General features: G+C 37.5%; 1 protein-coding gene across 1 annotated transcript in view; it reads left to right on the forward strand.

Moving 5' to 3' along the window:
• Window positions 1-17,835, forward strand: part of LOC150110251 (uncharacterized) — a 653,148-nt gene that overhangs the window by 272,939 nt on the left and 362,374 nt on the right. Inside the window, exon 9 of the mRNA XM_090398596.1 lies at window positions 11,935-12,233. Within this exon, the coding sequence (XP_090254722.1) occupies window positions 11,935-12,233 (299 nt within the window). The remainder of the gene's footprint in view (window positions 1-11,934; window positions 12,234-17,835) is intronic.

Consider the following 17,835-nt stretch of genomic DNA (forward strand, 5'->3'; position numbering starts at 1 on the left):
CACTGTGTACTTTTAGGGAATATGCAAGAATGGTATGTATATCTGCAACTGTGGTTAACATATTGGAGGTATTGGTTAAGAATATAATATAGGAATTGGTTCAATAGACATAACAGTCTCTGTGATGGTTAAAAAAAGACAAATCTTGCTTTAACATAGATGTTGCAAAAGAGTAATAAATGGACTGGATAAGGAACATTCCAATGTCATGATATTGTTGTACTCTGCAAACATATTTGATAAATTGCTACATAAAAAGTTGGTGTACTGCTGAAATTGGTGGACATAGAAAGATCAAATGGACAGAAGATTGGTTGTCTGAAAAATATAGCTAATTGTTTATGGGGACAGGGGTTGTCCCAGAAAAGGAAGGTCATGTATACAGTCCAGTCTGATTCTGTACTTGTACAAGCAATACTGTTCATCTCAGTTATTATTGATGTTTCGTGCAGATCGACATGAGACATTCAGCTATGTGCTTATGATGCAAAGTTGGAGATGTATGAAGAATGATACTCATGAATTGTAAACTCTCTTTGGGATTATTTGAATAGATTTTTACCTCGGATGTGCGAGTGAAGTACAAGGTGTTTTACTTGGAAGTGTACTGGACCATATACTGAATTGGCAGAACTGTGCTATGGGAAAAAAATAAGTTTCAGAGTCTTAAGGTGATGATTGACAGAGAACACAACACTTCATTGTTACTATGATACTGTGATTGACAACTAGAAATAAGGAAGTGATTGTCCTGATGTAGACGTAGGTTTCTGGGGTTAAGTAGTTCTGTAGGTAGTTTTCGGTATTGAGACCACATGATGGACTGCATTTGAGTGGTTTTGGTGTGAGTCACTTGGAGAGACCTCTGCTGGAAGGTAAAGAAGTGAGTGCAGAGAATGAATCTGATCAAGTGGGAAGCAATGTGAAAGAGCAGGAGAGTAAGACAGGAGAGAGAGATTGAAGAGGTGGTTATGAAGTGAGCTGCATGAGTATAAAGAATGAAAGAGCAGGTGTGCAAGATAGACAGGGAAACAGGGAGGCTCAGGGTGGACAGAGGAACACAGCATGAGAAACAGAGAACAAAGCAGGATGCTCCTAGAGGATGTGAATGCATGTGTAGACAGGAAAGGAAGAGGATTACCTGGGAGCAGGAGGAAACAGTTGGATTTGAAGAGGGGATTCTAAGATGAATAAGGAGAAAGGGAAATGGCTTGAGTTGAATATGGAGAAATCACATCAAATGAATATGCCAGAGAGTTGACATCTCCCTTGATTTATCTTTTTAGTATGAGTCCTGCACTGGGTCAAGTTCCAAAGGAGTGGAAGGAGGGCAAGATTGCATTGCTTCATAAGGGAGGTGATAGAACTCAAGCATCCAATAATAGGCCTATCTGTGTGTCATGTGTTGTGGTTAAGTTGTCGGTGAAGCTTGCAAGAACTAGGATCCAAAATTGATTTGACAACAATGGTATATCTTTGATGAACAGCATGGATTTGCTAAAGGGTGGTCATATTTTAATCTACTTAATTATTACAATAAGGTGTCAGCTTCCTTGGACAGAGGAGAGGGATACACAGAAGACAGATTTCGTAAAAGCTTTTGATAGATTACCACATGATAAATTGATATTCAAACTAGTGTGGATGATGTTGGATATTAGATTAGTGCATTGGATCGGAGACTGGCTATCTTATAGGTATCAGCAAGTTGTGTATGGGGGAGCAATATCCCAGAGGAGGAAAGTCACTAGTGGTGTACATCAGGGGTCTGTTTTAGGGCCATTACTGTTTAACTTGTATGTTAATTCAGTTCATATAATTCATGTATGAATTGAATATCTCCATCCAAATGAAGATTTGCATGGAGATGTTCAGTTGTTTGGATATGATGCAAAGTTAGGATGAACTATGAAGAGTATAGAAGATGTTGTGGCCTTACCAGAAGACTTGAATAAATTGAGTGAATGGGCAGCACGGGAATGGGGATGCGAGTTCAATGTTGCAAAATGTAAGATTTTAAAAATTGGGAAACAAAAATGGGATGTAGAATTTATGCTTGCTGGGAACATATTGTCAGAGCCTGAGGAAATAAGAGATCTTGAGGTGATAGTGCATAAGGATCTGAAATTTAGAGGACACATTGCCAAAATTGTGAGGACAACACATAGACTTCTGGAAATGATGCGGAGGACACTGACTTGTAGAAGTAGGGTGATTCTTGTTCCATTGTGTAAGGCTTTGCTTAGGCCACACACAGACTATTGTGTACAGATTTGGTCACCTGGTTTTCAAAAGGACAAAGAGATATTGGAAAGGGTCCAGAGGAGACTGACTAAGGTAGTTTCTGATCTTGGAATGTCAAATTTGAGGAAAGGTTGAGAAGATGCAATTTACAGAGTCTAGTGGATAGGAGGAAGAGGGGAGATATGATATACACATAATAAAACCAATGAGTTGATCAAAAATTTACCTAATTGGCCAGAAGAATTAAAAAGATCTTTATCATCAAAACATCCATTGGTCCCTAGAATTTATAGAGCATCAAAAATTCATAAAAAAGATATTCAGTTACAGCCAATTGTTTGCTATAAATTGTAGATGGGAGAGATTCTCTGACCTCAAACTTAGCGAAATATTTGACAAACGCTGTAACACCACACACACACACACACACACATAGGAAAAACAGAATCATTTGTAATAGTATGCATTTCATTGAAAAGGTAAAGGATATAATTATAGAACTTCACAATCTTAGCAGGTTTCGATATAGTCTCTCTTCACCAATGTACCCAGAAATGACACAGTGGATCTACTTGGAAACCTTTTCCCACTATATAGGTCAATAGAAATCAAGGCTTGATTTTACATCAAGTGTGGTGTGCCTTCATCAAAAATTTAACTGCCACAGACTTAGGATATATTATAAGCACGCGTGAACCACAGAATGTGACCACAGCTAGCAATGTTCCAACACGCATACAGTAATGAATATATCATTTCTATTTTGGTTTCTCAATTATTTAACAGTTGTTAAGTTATAAAACACAGCTATTATGTGTAATTAATTCTCAGTAAGCTTTTGTTGTGTAAAATGTTTATGTACTCTATTACCCCTCATGATGTAAGTCTTGCGATGCACAAAACTTGTTGGGTTTTTTAATTGTTTATTTTTTAATAAACCCTTTATATTACTATGTGGTCTAAATACCAAAAACTACCTACAAGTGATTGTTTTGCTGTATACAAATCCTTGTTTGTCTGGTTTTGATTGCAATGCAAATCACAAAGGAAACCAGAAATGAGTAGTTAAGGCAAGATAACAGCACTTAGGCTGGTTTCAGGGAAGGATTGCCAAAATATAAATTGTAGAGTTTAGTGGACGGGAGAGAAGCAGTGATATGGCAAATATTATTATTATTATTATTATTATTATTCGTGACACCTCCAGGGAGTCGGAAGACTCATCGCGAGACGGAGAGTTGTACCTACTGTACAACTCTCCGTCTCCACGACTACAAACTTTTACTACCAATCAAATACACAGCACCATCCACTGCCCACCACCATCACCACAACTAGTGTTTTTTCTTTGTAAATTGTGTGTTCTGAAGGCTGATTTGTCTGTATGCAGGAGATAAAACCCTACTACCAACATATGAGATCGGCTAACTCACCTTCGATTGAAAAAGTCCATATAAAGATTCCTCCGTCATGCCAGGAATTGAACTTAGGCCTTTTCTAATTAAAGGGCGCACCATACCGTCATTCTTCCAATTGCGCTACGGAGGTGCAAAATATATTTAATTTAGCAAGGAAATTTATAAGATTAATTAAGAAGGGATTATAGAGGTGAAGATGAGAAGAGATAAATGAATGTGTGTGTGTGTGTGTGTGTGTGTGTGTGTGTGTGTGTGTGTGTGTGTGTGTGTGTGTGTGTGTGTGTGTGTGTGTGTGTGTGTGTGTGTGTGTGTGTGTGTGTGTGTGTGTGTGAAGGTGTCGTGAGGAGTTGATTTTTTTAGATGGAGGGTTTGGAATGCATTGCCAAAGTGTGTTGTGAGTGATTTTTAATATTTGATATGGTAGATTTTTTGCAGGTTGAGTGATACCTTTTATAGTGAGCACAGAAAGTCTATTGACTCTATGGATGTTTTTTTATAATATGCATACCTCTTTATGATGGTCATATTTTCTATTACAGTAATAGAAAATATTACATGTCATAGATATTATGTTTTCTGAAGGTTGGCAAACTGCTATGCCACTGTTATTATGTCATATTTTAAGATATTCCAGTTGGTTAGATATGCTATGAGTTCAATGTATGGATTGCTATAAAATTAGTAGTTTATTACTGATGCTAAACAGGATTTCAGATAAATAACTCATTCCATCTGAACTACTCATGTATTTTTTGTATATTGAGAATGTAATGTGTTCATTTTGAAATATTTAATGTTTTAAGATGTGCCACTCCCTTACAACTGAATATTAAAACTTCAGTTTTGACAAAATAAAGCAATATTTTATTTGTTTATGGTAATCATAGATGAAGCCCTTTGGTCGCTAAGACCTGGGTTCGATTCCCGTCAGTCAGCAACATGAGGAACCTTTATTTGGTCTCTTTCAACTAAAGGTGAGTTAGCCAGTCTCATATGGAGATAGGGGTTTTTTTTCACCTGGAAACTCTAGTTTTTCATCTCCCAGAACAGACAAACTGGCCCCACGAATACATGCATCTACAGATAGGATACCTCCAGGAATAAGGAGTAACCAACCTATTCTGTAGGATTTCAGTTCCAAATACTTACACAGTTCGATGTGTAGGTCTACGTATGAGCGTAAATTAGGATAGGATCATGGTAATAAATACGCACCGTACATTTAATTTCTTATAAAAGTAAAAAAACATTTTTTTCCTCTTTTCCCTCACATTCTTCTTCTTATTATTATTATTAACACCAGACCTCCAGGGAGTCAAAAGACTCATAATGGGAGGTACATACTGTTACACACAAAGCCCATCAAACCATGTTTTAATTCATTGAATGCGTCAGTATTCACCAAACCATCACACAGTGCAATTCACTCACCAACCACTCTCCATGCAAAGAAACTGCTCCTTATGCTCTTGCTCACACCTTCCTTATACAATATCAAGGGATGGCCCCTTGTTCCACCCATCCCTCCTATTTTATGATATGAAAAATTCCTTCTGCATTTACATGGTAACAATCCCTTACCAGCACAAATGTCTTAATCATATCCTCTCTCCTCCTATTCATGAGATTCTTTAAGTTGCATTCTCTTAATCAGTTTTCTCTGTACCCTTTCTAATATTTCCTCATTGCCACGAAAACTAGGAGGCCAAATCTATACTAATCACCATTCTCTTAGTTTTGCATCATATGCAAATAGTTGACCACATCCAGTTAAACCCATCCAAGTATCATTAGTAACTCCCTTGAACATTCCCTTAATTCGCTATAACTCCAGATATACAGATCATCCTGTAACCTTAACCTTAAACAACAACAGTGTTCCAAAACTGACTCTTAGTGACTTTGCTCTTCTGGGATACCATATCATCATACTCAATTTGCTGATAACAAGACAGCCAGTCACCTATCCAACTCACTAGTCCATTTAGTTACCAACTTGTTTTGGGCACTATCAAAGCCTTTGCAAAATCTAAGTATACCATTGTATATGCAGCTCTCTCTTGTCCAATACATTCATCACCTTGTTACAGTATAAGTAACTTGGTAAAACATGACCTCCCTTTAACAAACTCATGTTGAACAATCACAGAGAATACTGCAATTATCAACCGACTTCTGTATCCTAGCTTTCACCAGCCTCTCCAACTACAACTCCAGATATGCAGATTATCCTATAACTTGTAGCCTTAGCTTTATCACCACTTTTGTGAAGTGGAACAATTTTATCTTCCTTCCACTTCTTTGGGACTTATGCTGTTGCAAGACTTCTGTTTAACAAGAGTCTTGCAACAGCAAGACTCTTGTTAAACAGGTAAGTCAAAACTAATGCTAACTCACTGGAACATTCTCTTAATATTGCTTTATCGACATCAAGTTTACCTAACTCCCTGTATATGATTATATGACAGGGGAGATATGACTGAGACATTCAAATTGCTAAATGGTTTTTGTAAGATTAATTCAGAGGATATTTTTGAAAATAGGACTGGTGTGGGAGGACTAGGGGATATGCATGGAAGCTGGGCAAGAGTGTGATTAGTAAGGGTGTTAGAGCTAGGTTTTTTACTTTTATAGTGGTGAATGAGTGGAGTAAGCTACCAGAGTCTGTTGTGGGTGCTATGACAGTGAATGAGTTCAAGGCAAAGTATGATAGATACTGTGTGAATGTCGAATAGTTGTGATGGACATGATGTTTAGGGCCTCCCTTGATGAGTCTAAGGACTCCTTGGAGTCGCCCATAATAATAATAATAATAATAATAATAATAATAATATATCTCTAACTTGCTCATCAGTATGTCATCTCCCATTTCTCATGATGTCATGCTCTATTTCTTACTTTATGAATTCATGGTGTATTTTTCTTCTCAGTAATTCTTCATAAGCTTTTCTTATCATTCAAGAATACTTGCAAGTTCAAATTGACTTTTACTTCTTCAAGAAAACTATTTTTGACATCTTCAGTCTTTTTTTCTAGTTGCTAAGCTCTCATTAGACAAGCACTTTCATTTTTGTTGTAATGTGATGATACTTTATCATATTGTTTTATCTTGTTATAAAGATGACAAATATATATAATCAATTTCTACTTTATTCATTGTTATGCATTCTTTTCACTACAATGATTAATTTAGCAACCGCACTGATTTAAAAGGCTTTCAACAAATATTTTGATCTGCTGCATACTAAATGGCCTTCATTTATTATTCACTATGGAATATTTTCATCTAAAAAACAAAGGACTCTTTTTCACCCTAAAATGCATACATAACCTTACACTTTGCCACATTAAACTGACATCCATTCTTCTTTATGTCATTTTATAGGATGTTAAAATTATGATTATGTTAAAATTTTGCTCTACCCAACTATTGCTCTACCTAGCTTTGAATCATCTGAAAACAACTGAACAGTTCCTCTCAGATCCTTTCCTATATCATTAATGTACAAAATAAACAGTAGTGCCCAAGAACAGATTCCTGTGGCACACCACTAGTCACAGACCTCCTTCTGGACTCTACTCCTGAATAAACTACTCTCTGATATCTCTCCATCAACCACCCTCTTATCCACCTCACAAATCCTATATCCATTCCCATGTGCTGCAGTTTATTGATTAGAATTCCATGTGCTACACTGTCAAAGACCAGCGGTATCACTGTAAACCCATTACCTTTATCCAACTCAGCTGTCACTGTATTATAAAATGTGAGCAAGTTGCTAAGGCATGACCTACCTTTCACAAAACTATGTGGCCCTTCATACAGTATCCCATTTCTTTCTATCCACTACTGTATTTTGTTTTTGATCAACTTTTCCAGTACCTTGACAACAACTCCTGATATGCTGATGGTCAGTAATTTGCTACATCAGTCTCGAAGCCTCCTTTATGCAATGGAACTATTTTTCCTTCTTTCCACCCTCTTGGGGCTAACCCAGAGCTGAGACTTAGGTTAAACAATATGGTCAAGGGCACTGACAATTCCCTAGCACTTTCATGTAAAACCTCGAGATAGAATACCATCTAATCCAATATCTTTATTCACATTAAGGTTCTGTAGTATGCTATGCACCTCCTTTTCATTTACCTCAGCTCCTATATAAGCCTTTGCCTCACTTGTTATTGCAATATTTCCACCTGGATGATATACTCTTGCAAAGTGTTAACTTAGTGATCCTACTATTTTGACTGATTTAGTCATCTCTCTTCTATCGGCATTTATTAAAATAATTTTGCCATAAACATTCTTCCTTTTACTTGCAGAATATTGAAAGAACTATTTGGGATTATTATTATTATTATTATTATTATTATTCAGGCCTCCAAGGAGTCAAAAGACTCATCGAGGGAGGTCCTTTCTAAGACATAAAGTCTGTCAAGACTCATCGAGGGGAGGTCCTCCCCTGAGAAACACAAAGTTTATTATACCACTCTTTAAACTCACTGACCGTTCTCGCTCCCACCACTCCATCAGGCAATGCATTCCACGGCTCAACCACCCTCCACACAAAGAAACCACTCCTTACCCTCTTGCTCACAGTTTCCTTTCGTAAGTTCCAGGGATAGCCTCTTGTCATCACTCCTTCCCGCTGATCAACCACGCGAAAGAACTCCCCAGTGTCAACCCTGTAACCACCTCTCAACAGTTTAAAAGTCTCAATCATATCACCTCTCCTTCTTCTATCCACCAAACTCTGCAGTCCACATTCTCTCAGCCGATCCTCATAACTATCCTTGTACAGTCCTGAAACCATCTTTGTCATCCGTCTTTGTATCCTTTCCACAGTTAATTTATCCCCTTCAAATCCTGGGGACCAAATCTGAGAACAATAGTCCAAGTGTGGTATAATCAGAGACTTATACAACGGAATGATAACCCTCTTATCTCTGCAGGTCAGTGTCCTTCTCATAATAGCAGCAATCCTCTGTGTTACCTTCACCACCTTTGCAATATGTCCCCTAAACTTCAGGTTTCTATCAATCATCAACCCCAGATCTCTTGTCTCCCCTACTTCCTCCAGTATAACTCCTCCCATAGAGTATGCAGCATCCCATCGATGTTTCCCAAACCTCAAGACCTTACATTTTGCTGCATTAAACTGACACCCCCATTCATTTGCCCATCTATCTAGCTTATTTAAATCCTCTTGCAGGGCTACCACATCTGCACTATTACTAATAATCCTTCCCAGCTTCGCATCATCCGCAAACAACTGAATATCCCCCTGCAATCCACTGGCTATGTCATTGATATAAAGGTTAAACAATATAGGTCCTAGTACTGAGCCCTGTGGGACCCCACTTGTAACCCTCTGCCTCCTGGAAACTGCTCCACCATACACAACTCTCTGATACCTATCAGACAGCCAATCCTGAATCCAGTTGACCAATCTGACATCCAGACCCATGTGCTGCAACTTAAATATCAGCTTATCATGTGGCACCCTGTCAAATGCCTTCGCCAAGTCTAAGAAAATTGCAGTATATGCCTTTCCCTCATCTAATGCTCTTGTAACTTTATTATAAAAGGCTAGCATATTGCTAAAACAAGAGCGTCCTTTCACAAATCCATGTTGATTCTCACAGATAACATTACCCTCATCTGCCCAATGCTGTACACGGTCCCTCACTACTTTCTCCAAGATCTTAACAACTACTGATGACACACAGACTGGCCTATAATTAGACACTTCCAGTCTGTTACCACCCTTATGCAATGGCACTATCTTACCTTCCTTCCATTCCCTGGGCACCTTTGCCAAAGCCAGACTTTCATTGAAAAGCCACGTTAAAGGTATTATCAATTCCCTAGCACATTCTCTCAAAACTCGTGGCGAAATACCATCCAGTCCCACAGCTTTACTGACATCCAGAGTACTCAGTATCTGAAACACACTCTCCTCCTGTACCTCCAGACCTCGTACCAGTCCTATCCCTCTAGCATTAAAACTGACTCCTCTAGGATGAAATACTCCAATAAAGTGTTCATTGAACAATTCCACTATGTCCTCTGGAGCAGTCACTCTATTCCCATTTTTATCCCACAATATCATTCTTCCACAGTCATTTCTCCTCCTACTGGCCACATAGCTAAAAAATTCCCTAGGATTTTCTTTGGATCTTAGGGCCAATCTCCTCTCATATTCCAGTTTCGCTTTCCTTACCACACAAGTCACTCTTCTGGCCTGTGTCTTATATTCCTCATGCATCTCTTCACCTGTCTCCTTATATCTCTTCCATAGCCTCTTTTTCGCATGCAATTCCTGTTTAATATTGTTTGTCATCCACTTTACTCTAAATTGCGCCCTCTTCTTCACTCGTGGTATACAACTTACCATTGCTGATAACAAATATTCTTTCACAATTTCCCACGCACTGGTGATATCCCGGCCTTCCAATTCCTCCCTCCATGAAACTTCCCGAAGTTGACGTCTAAGACTATTATAATCACCTGCCTTATAATTCCACATAAGTTCCCGTCTCTTTGATACTCCTGCATGTCTATTCATTTTCCAAGTCAACACCATATGGTCACTCTCTCCAACTGGTGGGAGAGACGTCAACTCAGTTATTATCAACTCTTCTGATACTATAACCAAATCCAAAATTTTTGAACCTCTTGTTCCCTCTGTTACATGTTGCCTAAGACATTTGTCCCTCAAGAATTCTAGAAATTCCATTCCCCTATTGTTACATGCATCTTCCTCTCTCCAATTTATACTACTGAAGTTAAAATCTCCCATAACAATCATTCTTCTTGCACTTGCCAAACTTAGCTGTCTAAACATCTCCTGGTCCCCATCCTCTGTGCTCCTGGGTCTGTAGCAACACCCCACTAAATATCCTGTCTTGCCTACCTCTACCTCACACCATACGCTCTCAAAATCATTTGTCTCACTTCCTTCCAAATTCTCCACTCTTAGAGGATATAGGTCATCACTTATCATAAGCAGCACCCCACCACCACGCTTTCCCCTCCTATCCTGGCGAAAAATGCTATACCCAGCGACTTCTATTTCTGTTTTTATATCCCCTTCTGTCAACCACGTCTCAGTGATCGCAATAATTTTTGGCCAGGCTGATGCTATCTGCGCCACCAATTCCTCTCCCTTATTCCGGATACTCCTGGCATTAGTATACAGCATATAAATGCCATTGTTTCTATACCCAGCATTATCCCTTCTAGACTCCACTGGGCTCAGTCTTACCTGACATTGCCTCCCTTCTCCCAAGTATCCATTCCCACAAGAGGCCACCCCTGCTATCATCCTCCCTAGGACACACTGACTCGTTCAGAACAGCAATCTCTCCAGATGCCTACGTCCTTCCTCATTCAAATGTAAACGGTCTCTCACATACAACTCCTCTCTTTCCTCAAACGCACTCCAAGCATCCACATATACCAGTCCTCTCTTGTCACACATTCTCGCTATTATGCCATTCAATATCACCGCTCTTCTGCTCAGCTCATCATTATCATACCTAGGCAGCAAGCACACTATTTTTCCTCTCTCTGTCTTCTTCCGTACAGTCTCGAGCAAAATTCTCATATCTCTCGCTGCCCGATTATCTTTGGCCTGCACTGCCAATATCCTTTCATAATCTGGTTTTGCCTTTCTTACCACACTGATTACCCTTTTGGCCTTTGTGCATTGTACTGTTCATGTACCTGTTGATCACCTTTCTCCTTGAATTCCCTCCATAATTTTTTCTTTTTTTTCGCAGCTCCAGCTTAATGATAATATTCATACATTTAACTTCCACTTGATTTACTCTCCTGACTCTGCTCATTACATGACATTACTTCCCTCAAACACTCCATTACTACTTCCCCATGCACCATCAACATCCACCCCTTGAAGTTTCACATGCCATGGCATTGATCCAAGCAATCTTCTATAAGCTAGTCATACTCATCAGCCCTGTAATTTCACATATACCCCACTTAATTGAAAATTCCACGTATTCAGGACTTGATTCACAGAACAAATATTGTAAACTAAAATCAGTTCTTAGTTTTGCCATCCTCAGCTGCTAAAAAGATAAAAAAAGATTTAAAAATTAACAAAACAAACTTTATTTTGAAAAGCTGTTATACTATTATTATAATAAACCACTTAATTCAATCTTTCTTTTAAGGTTAGGTGATCAGCATTCATATATGAACACTTAATTCAATATTTAGAAAGTATTTTACATATTTTTTCTCTAGATTTAACAGAAGATGAACTTGATAAGACTCCAGAAAAACCAACAAAACCATGGACATGTAAACACTGCACCTTCATTAATCCTCCTGGTAGCTATATATGTGAAATATGTTGTAAGACCAGTTATATTACAGAAAAAAAGATTTTAAAGAAGAAGAAAAAGAAAGTCAAACAAATCACAACTGATGTTACATCAAAATCACCTTCTGTACCTCATGATAATGAAAGATTTGATAGAAGAGAGGAAGAAGCATCTGAGATTTCCCTTGATGGTAGGAAAGGAAAGGATGGCACTGAAAAGGTGAAATAACTGTATAATAATGGTTGAACAATTATGAATTATGAATATTGTTGTTACAGTTATTCAGTAGATTTCTGTAGATTCAGCACAGCTCTCCATAATTATAGGGATGTTTTAGAATATAACTGAAGTTATAATTTATACAGGAATTCAGTTTATTTATTTTTAATATTCAGATTTCATTTATTTCTGTTTTTCAGAATGAAATTCAATGTGTGTGTGTGTGTGTGAGACAATGCTTTGAAATATTTTTATTTATTTATTTTATTTTATTTTATTTTTTATTTAATTTTTTTTTGCATTGTACATTTATAGAATTTTTTAGGAAAATAAAGTTGTTGAAATCAATGTTTCCTGTATATTTTGCTTAAAATGTAAATCAAAGTTTAGAATATTAGATTAAACGGCTTAATGATTAATTATATTTCTTATTTCATTTCACTTTTGCTTTATGTCTATTCATTACATTTTTTTTTAATATTTATGAAAAAAAATTTATTAATTTAGTATGTTTTACCCAAAAGAAAAAAGAAAAAGAAAAGAAAAGCAGTTATTCATTTTCAGTAGTTTAATATTACCCCCCCCCCCAAAAAAATTTAAATATTGAATGTAAAATGGCTTCAACTTGGCTTTAAAAATTATTTTTGAAAAGAAAGGATAATAAGCAGCTACTAAGAAGGCAAAGTTGTAAAACTGATTAAAAATTTATGAAATTACCAAAACTTAATGATTTGGATTAAGAGGAAGCAGTGTGTGTGTCTACAGTGCTAGGCCTTTCAGACTCAGAGGTTACGCTGCACAAGTTAAATTGTGACATTGGATAATGGCAATGATGCAGAGATTTTCATGGTGATGAGGGGTATATTGGAAAGGGTCCAGAGAAGGCCAATTAAGTTGATAACTGGTCTTAGGGATGTGGGATATGAAGAAAGACTGAGAGAATGCAGTTTGCAAATCCTTGTGAATAGGAGGAAGAGAGGAGATATAATTAAGACATTTGAGTTGGTAAAGAATTGTTACCAGGTTAATATCATTATTATTATTATTATTAACATTTGACACACACACACACACACACACACACACACACACACACACACACACACACACACACACACACACACACACACACACACACACACACACACACACACACACACACACACACACGTGCATTATTGCACACAGTGCTCATCCAACCATGCCTTAAACTCATTCAATGTGTCTACACCTACAACACAATCAGGCAATGCATTCTAATCACCAACCACACTCTATGCAAAGAACCTACTACTCACTCCTCTGTTCCCACTCTCCTTATACAGTTTCCAGTGATGGCCACTTGTTCTACTTCCTTCCTCCATTCTATGAAAAATTTTTTCCATGTTGACCTGATAACAACCCCTGACTAGCTTGTATGTCTCAATCATATCCCCCCCCCCCTCTTCCTCCTATTCACGAGGCTCTGCAACTTACATTCTCTCAATCTGTCCTCATACTCCATATTCCAAAGGCCACTGACTACCTTTGTGAATCTTCTCTGGACCCTTTCCATCATATCCTCATCACCACCATGAAAACCTAGCAACAAAATCTGAGCACAATAATCCATATGAGGCTCCTGATCAAGGCCTTATACAATGGAATCATAACCTCTCTATTTCTGCATGACAGGGTCCTCTGCATTATTGCCATTATCCGATGTGATGTCTTCACAACTTGTGCAAAATGTGGCCCCTGCATTTCAGGTCTTTGTCCATCATCACTCATAGATCTCTCATCTCCTCAATTTCTGTTAAAGTTTCCCCAGAAAGTGTATACTTTGCATCCCATCGTTCCTTAGAAATCTCAAAATCTTACACTTTACAACATTGAACTGATAGTTACACTTACCTGCCCAATCGTGCAATCTATTCAAGTCCTCTTCTAAGGCAATAACATCCACTTGACTCTGCATAGTTTTGTATCATCTGCAAACAGCTGGATATCATTAGTTAAACCCAAACTAATATCATTAACATACAAATTGAGAAACAATGGCCCCAAAACTGACGCCCTGCAGCAAACTGCTAGTTAATTTTTTTTTTTTTTTGGGATACTGCACCCCCATATACAACTTTCTGATACATATCTGACAGCCAGTCACTGATCCAACTCAGAAGTCTGTTATCCAGTCTCATTTGTGTCAGTTTATTTAAGAGCTTATCATGTGGCAGTCTATCAAAAGCCTTTGCAAATTCTAAGTACACCACTGTATATGCATCTCCCCTGTCCAAGGCATTTGTGACCCTGTTATAGTACATAAGTAAGTTAGTGAAACATGATCTTCCCTTAACAAACCCATGATGATAACCACAGAGAATACTGCTGTTATCAACCCATTTCTGTATCCTACTTCTCACCAATCTCTCTCGCTCTCTTTCTAGGACCTTCACCACAACTCCAGATATATACAGACCAGCCTATAATTTGAAGCTACAGCCTTATCACCACCTTTATGCAGTGGAACAATTTTACCCTCCTTCCACTCTCTTGGAACTTGTGCTATTGTAAGACTCTTATTAAGCAGGCATGCCAGTGCTACTGCCAATTACCTGGAACATTCCCTTAAGAGGCATGGTGATATGTCATCAAATCCTGTTGTTGCCTTATTGACATTAAGTTTATTGATTTCCTCAAATACTTCTTGCTCACTCACAATTAAGCCATCCTCTCTTATGCCCTCTACACTTAAGTTCCTCATGATTCTACCCTGATCAGGATGAAATACCATTATAAATTTATCACTGAATACCTTAACAATATCTTCTGCAGCAGTTACCATTCTACCACTTTCCTCCTTTAACTTCATCTTACCATGATCATTCTTCCTTCTACTTGCCACATAATCTAAAAAACTCTCTACGGTTTTTTTCTTAGCCTGTTTGCTAATTTCTGTTCATACTCTACTTTTGTTTTCCTTACTAACTGAGTCACTCTCCTGGCTTGTTCTTTATACTCTTTATGTGACTGATTATCACCATTATTCATCTTGTACTTCCTCCAAAGTACCTTCTTTTTTCAGATTTCATGTTTAAGTTCCACATTCATCCATTTTACACCTACCTTATTCAACCTTTTGGCCTTCAGAATACAGTCATACATTAATGCTGTTATGTATTTCTTTGTCAGTTCCCATGCAGCATTTATTTCCTTACCACTCCACTCCTCATTCCACGTTATAGCTCAAAGCTGTCTCCTAAGCTTGTCATAATCACCAGCCTTATAATTCCATATATATCCTTTCCTCACAAAAGTCTGCATATGACTAGCCACAACACAGGTGATTACATGGGGAGGAAATTTTTCATACAATAGGATAAGGGGTAGAACAATGGGACATTCCTGGAAGCTATAAAAAGGAGGATATGGAAAAGAGTAGTTGGTGAGAGCATGTTTCCTGGATTTGTGGTGAATGCAGATACATTGAATGAGTTTAAAGCATGGTTTGATAGGCTTTGTGTGTAACAGCATGTGCCTACCACAATGAGTCTTTTGACTCCATGGAGGTCAGATGTTAGTAATAATAATAATTTTTAATGGCTTAACAAGAATGAGAGCTATGTAAAATAGTTGCTTCTCATTAGAGGTTAAGAAGATTTCCATGCCGGTAATACTTATTTTTTTATGTTTTGTGTAGCACCTGTGTAACTCAGAGGAGATGGCATGTGCCTTCCATAGCATTAAATTGCCTGAAGAGAGCATTGTAAGTTTGATTCTAGTTGCCAACTAGAGGAATTTTTACTAAGCATTTTTTCGACCAGTTCCTGAGTTAGTCGATCTCTGGCATGGGCAAGTGGTTTTTTTCCTCCCAAAAACTCTGGTTTTTCATCTCTTAAACTCAAGAAAATCAACTGCAGAACCCACACTATTTTCAAACAATAAACATAGTGTTAGGATTAAGGACCATGAGATGGCAGCACTTGTCAGTCGCCTCTCTTCACCTACGGCATGTATAATTAGTGATAGTCTTGTGCCAGCGATCTCTGATTGGCTGCCAGTGGAGATTGAAACCCCACCCCCACCCTTCAGTCTCCAAAAGTTATATAGGTCTTAAATGGTCTTGCCTACTCTCTATATGGGAATAGAAGACAGCTGATTTTTTTTTAGGGAAAAATTAAAAATGGTAATAAAATACTACTAGATGAATAATGACCTAAAACACACAAATTCTTAATTGAGTTTTCCATTTTTTTAAGTAGCATTATAAGTGCTTCCATAGAACAATTGGAAGAACAAAGGTATATGTTGCAGGGGCGAATGCTGGCTTGAAATTCACGCTTGCTCTTGTTATCATTCAGGGAGTGAGAGGTGTGATTGAAGTCTGATTAGTGGAATAATGAATTACTGACCATTTAAAATTATATATATTTTCTATTATAATATTAATTATAATAGAAAATATTATAATTAATATTATATTTTTATTATAATTAATAATAATTATAATAAAAAAAAATATAGAGTATAATATATATTATACTCTATATATTTAGAAATTTATGTACATTTAATCATACAAATACAACATTTATTTTACAAATGATATTCTATCTTTTTTAATTTAGCTACTTGAATACAAATTCTGCCCTACGGTTCTTCTTTATGAACTGGTCGATAACATCGTCATAAAAAGTTAGTTGTAACTTAATTTTCCCAAGCAACATGCACACTTGTAAAGGCTAGCTGAAGCTCACTGGCTAGCGCTACTTTGACTGCATATGGCCTGTGTTTAAGACGACATGAAGGGAGCAGAAATGGCTATGCGTGCACTATGAAATCACAGTGCTGCAGTGAGGATCTGGAAACTCCGTCAACTGAGCAAGCCAAGGTAGCTTTGACTAGATGAACAAGCATTGGCCTTCGATACACAACGCAAAGCTTAATTATTGCCACACAAGCTTAAGATGTCTTCTGTCTACAAAAATAAAAGTCTAAATGGAATGCTTAATAAATACATGCATTTATTAACAAATAAATATTACTTCTTTCTCAAGTAATGAGCTTGTGCAGCAAGCATGGAGAATTTGCCCCCTGGTATGTTGTGCTCTTCAGTTGGGAAAGGCCTAAGTTTGATTCTCATCATCACAAGAGGAATATTTATATTTCTCTTGTTTTTTTCTCCTGCACACTCGGGTTTTTAATCTTGCATACAAGCAAATTGGCCTTGAGAACACACACAATTTATAGATAAAAAAATACTAGTTGTAGATGGCATTGTGTGTAGATGATGATAGTAGTGGTTCTGTGTAGTTGGTGGATTCAGTAGTGGAGACAGAGAATTTTAGAGTAGCGTTTTCTCCCACTATGAGTCCTTGGTTTTGTCACATTGTAATAATAATACTGAAAGAAGTTCATGCCAAAGGCTTATGTTGTAAGCACTTGATCCTTTTCAAAACTTTGCTTATTACATCGATGGAATTGAGTTACAAAAAGCTGATGAGTCTAGAGATTGGGGGGGGGGGATGTCTGTGGACAGGGAGTACAAGTTTAGACAGCATATTGCATAGGTGGCCAAAAGCTCATCAGATTACTTGGAAAGTTATTTTATGCTATGGTTATG

The sequence above is a fragment of the Typopeltis vanoorti genome, chromosome 1, assembly GCF_054136105.1.
Source record: "Typopeltis vanoorti isolate ZY-2024b chromosome 1, IOZ_Tvanoo_1.0, whole genome shotgun sequence".
In the NCBI taxonomy this organism is placed as follows: domain Eukaryota; kingdom Metazoa; phylum Arthropoda; class Arachnida; order Uropygi; family Thelyphonidae; genus Typopeltis; species Typopeltis vanoorti.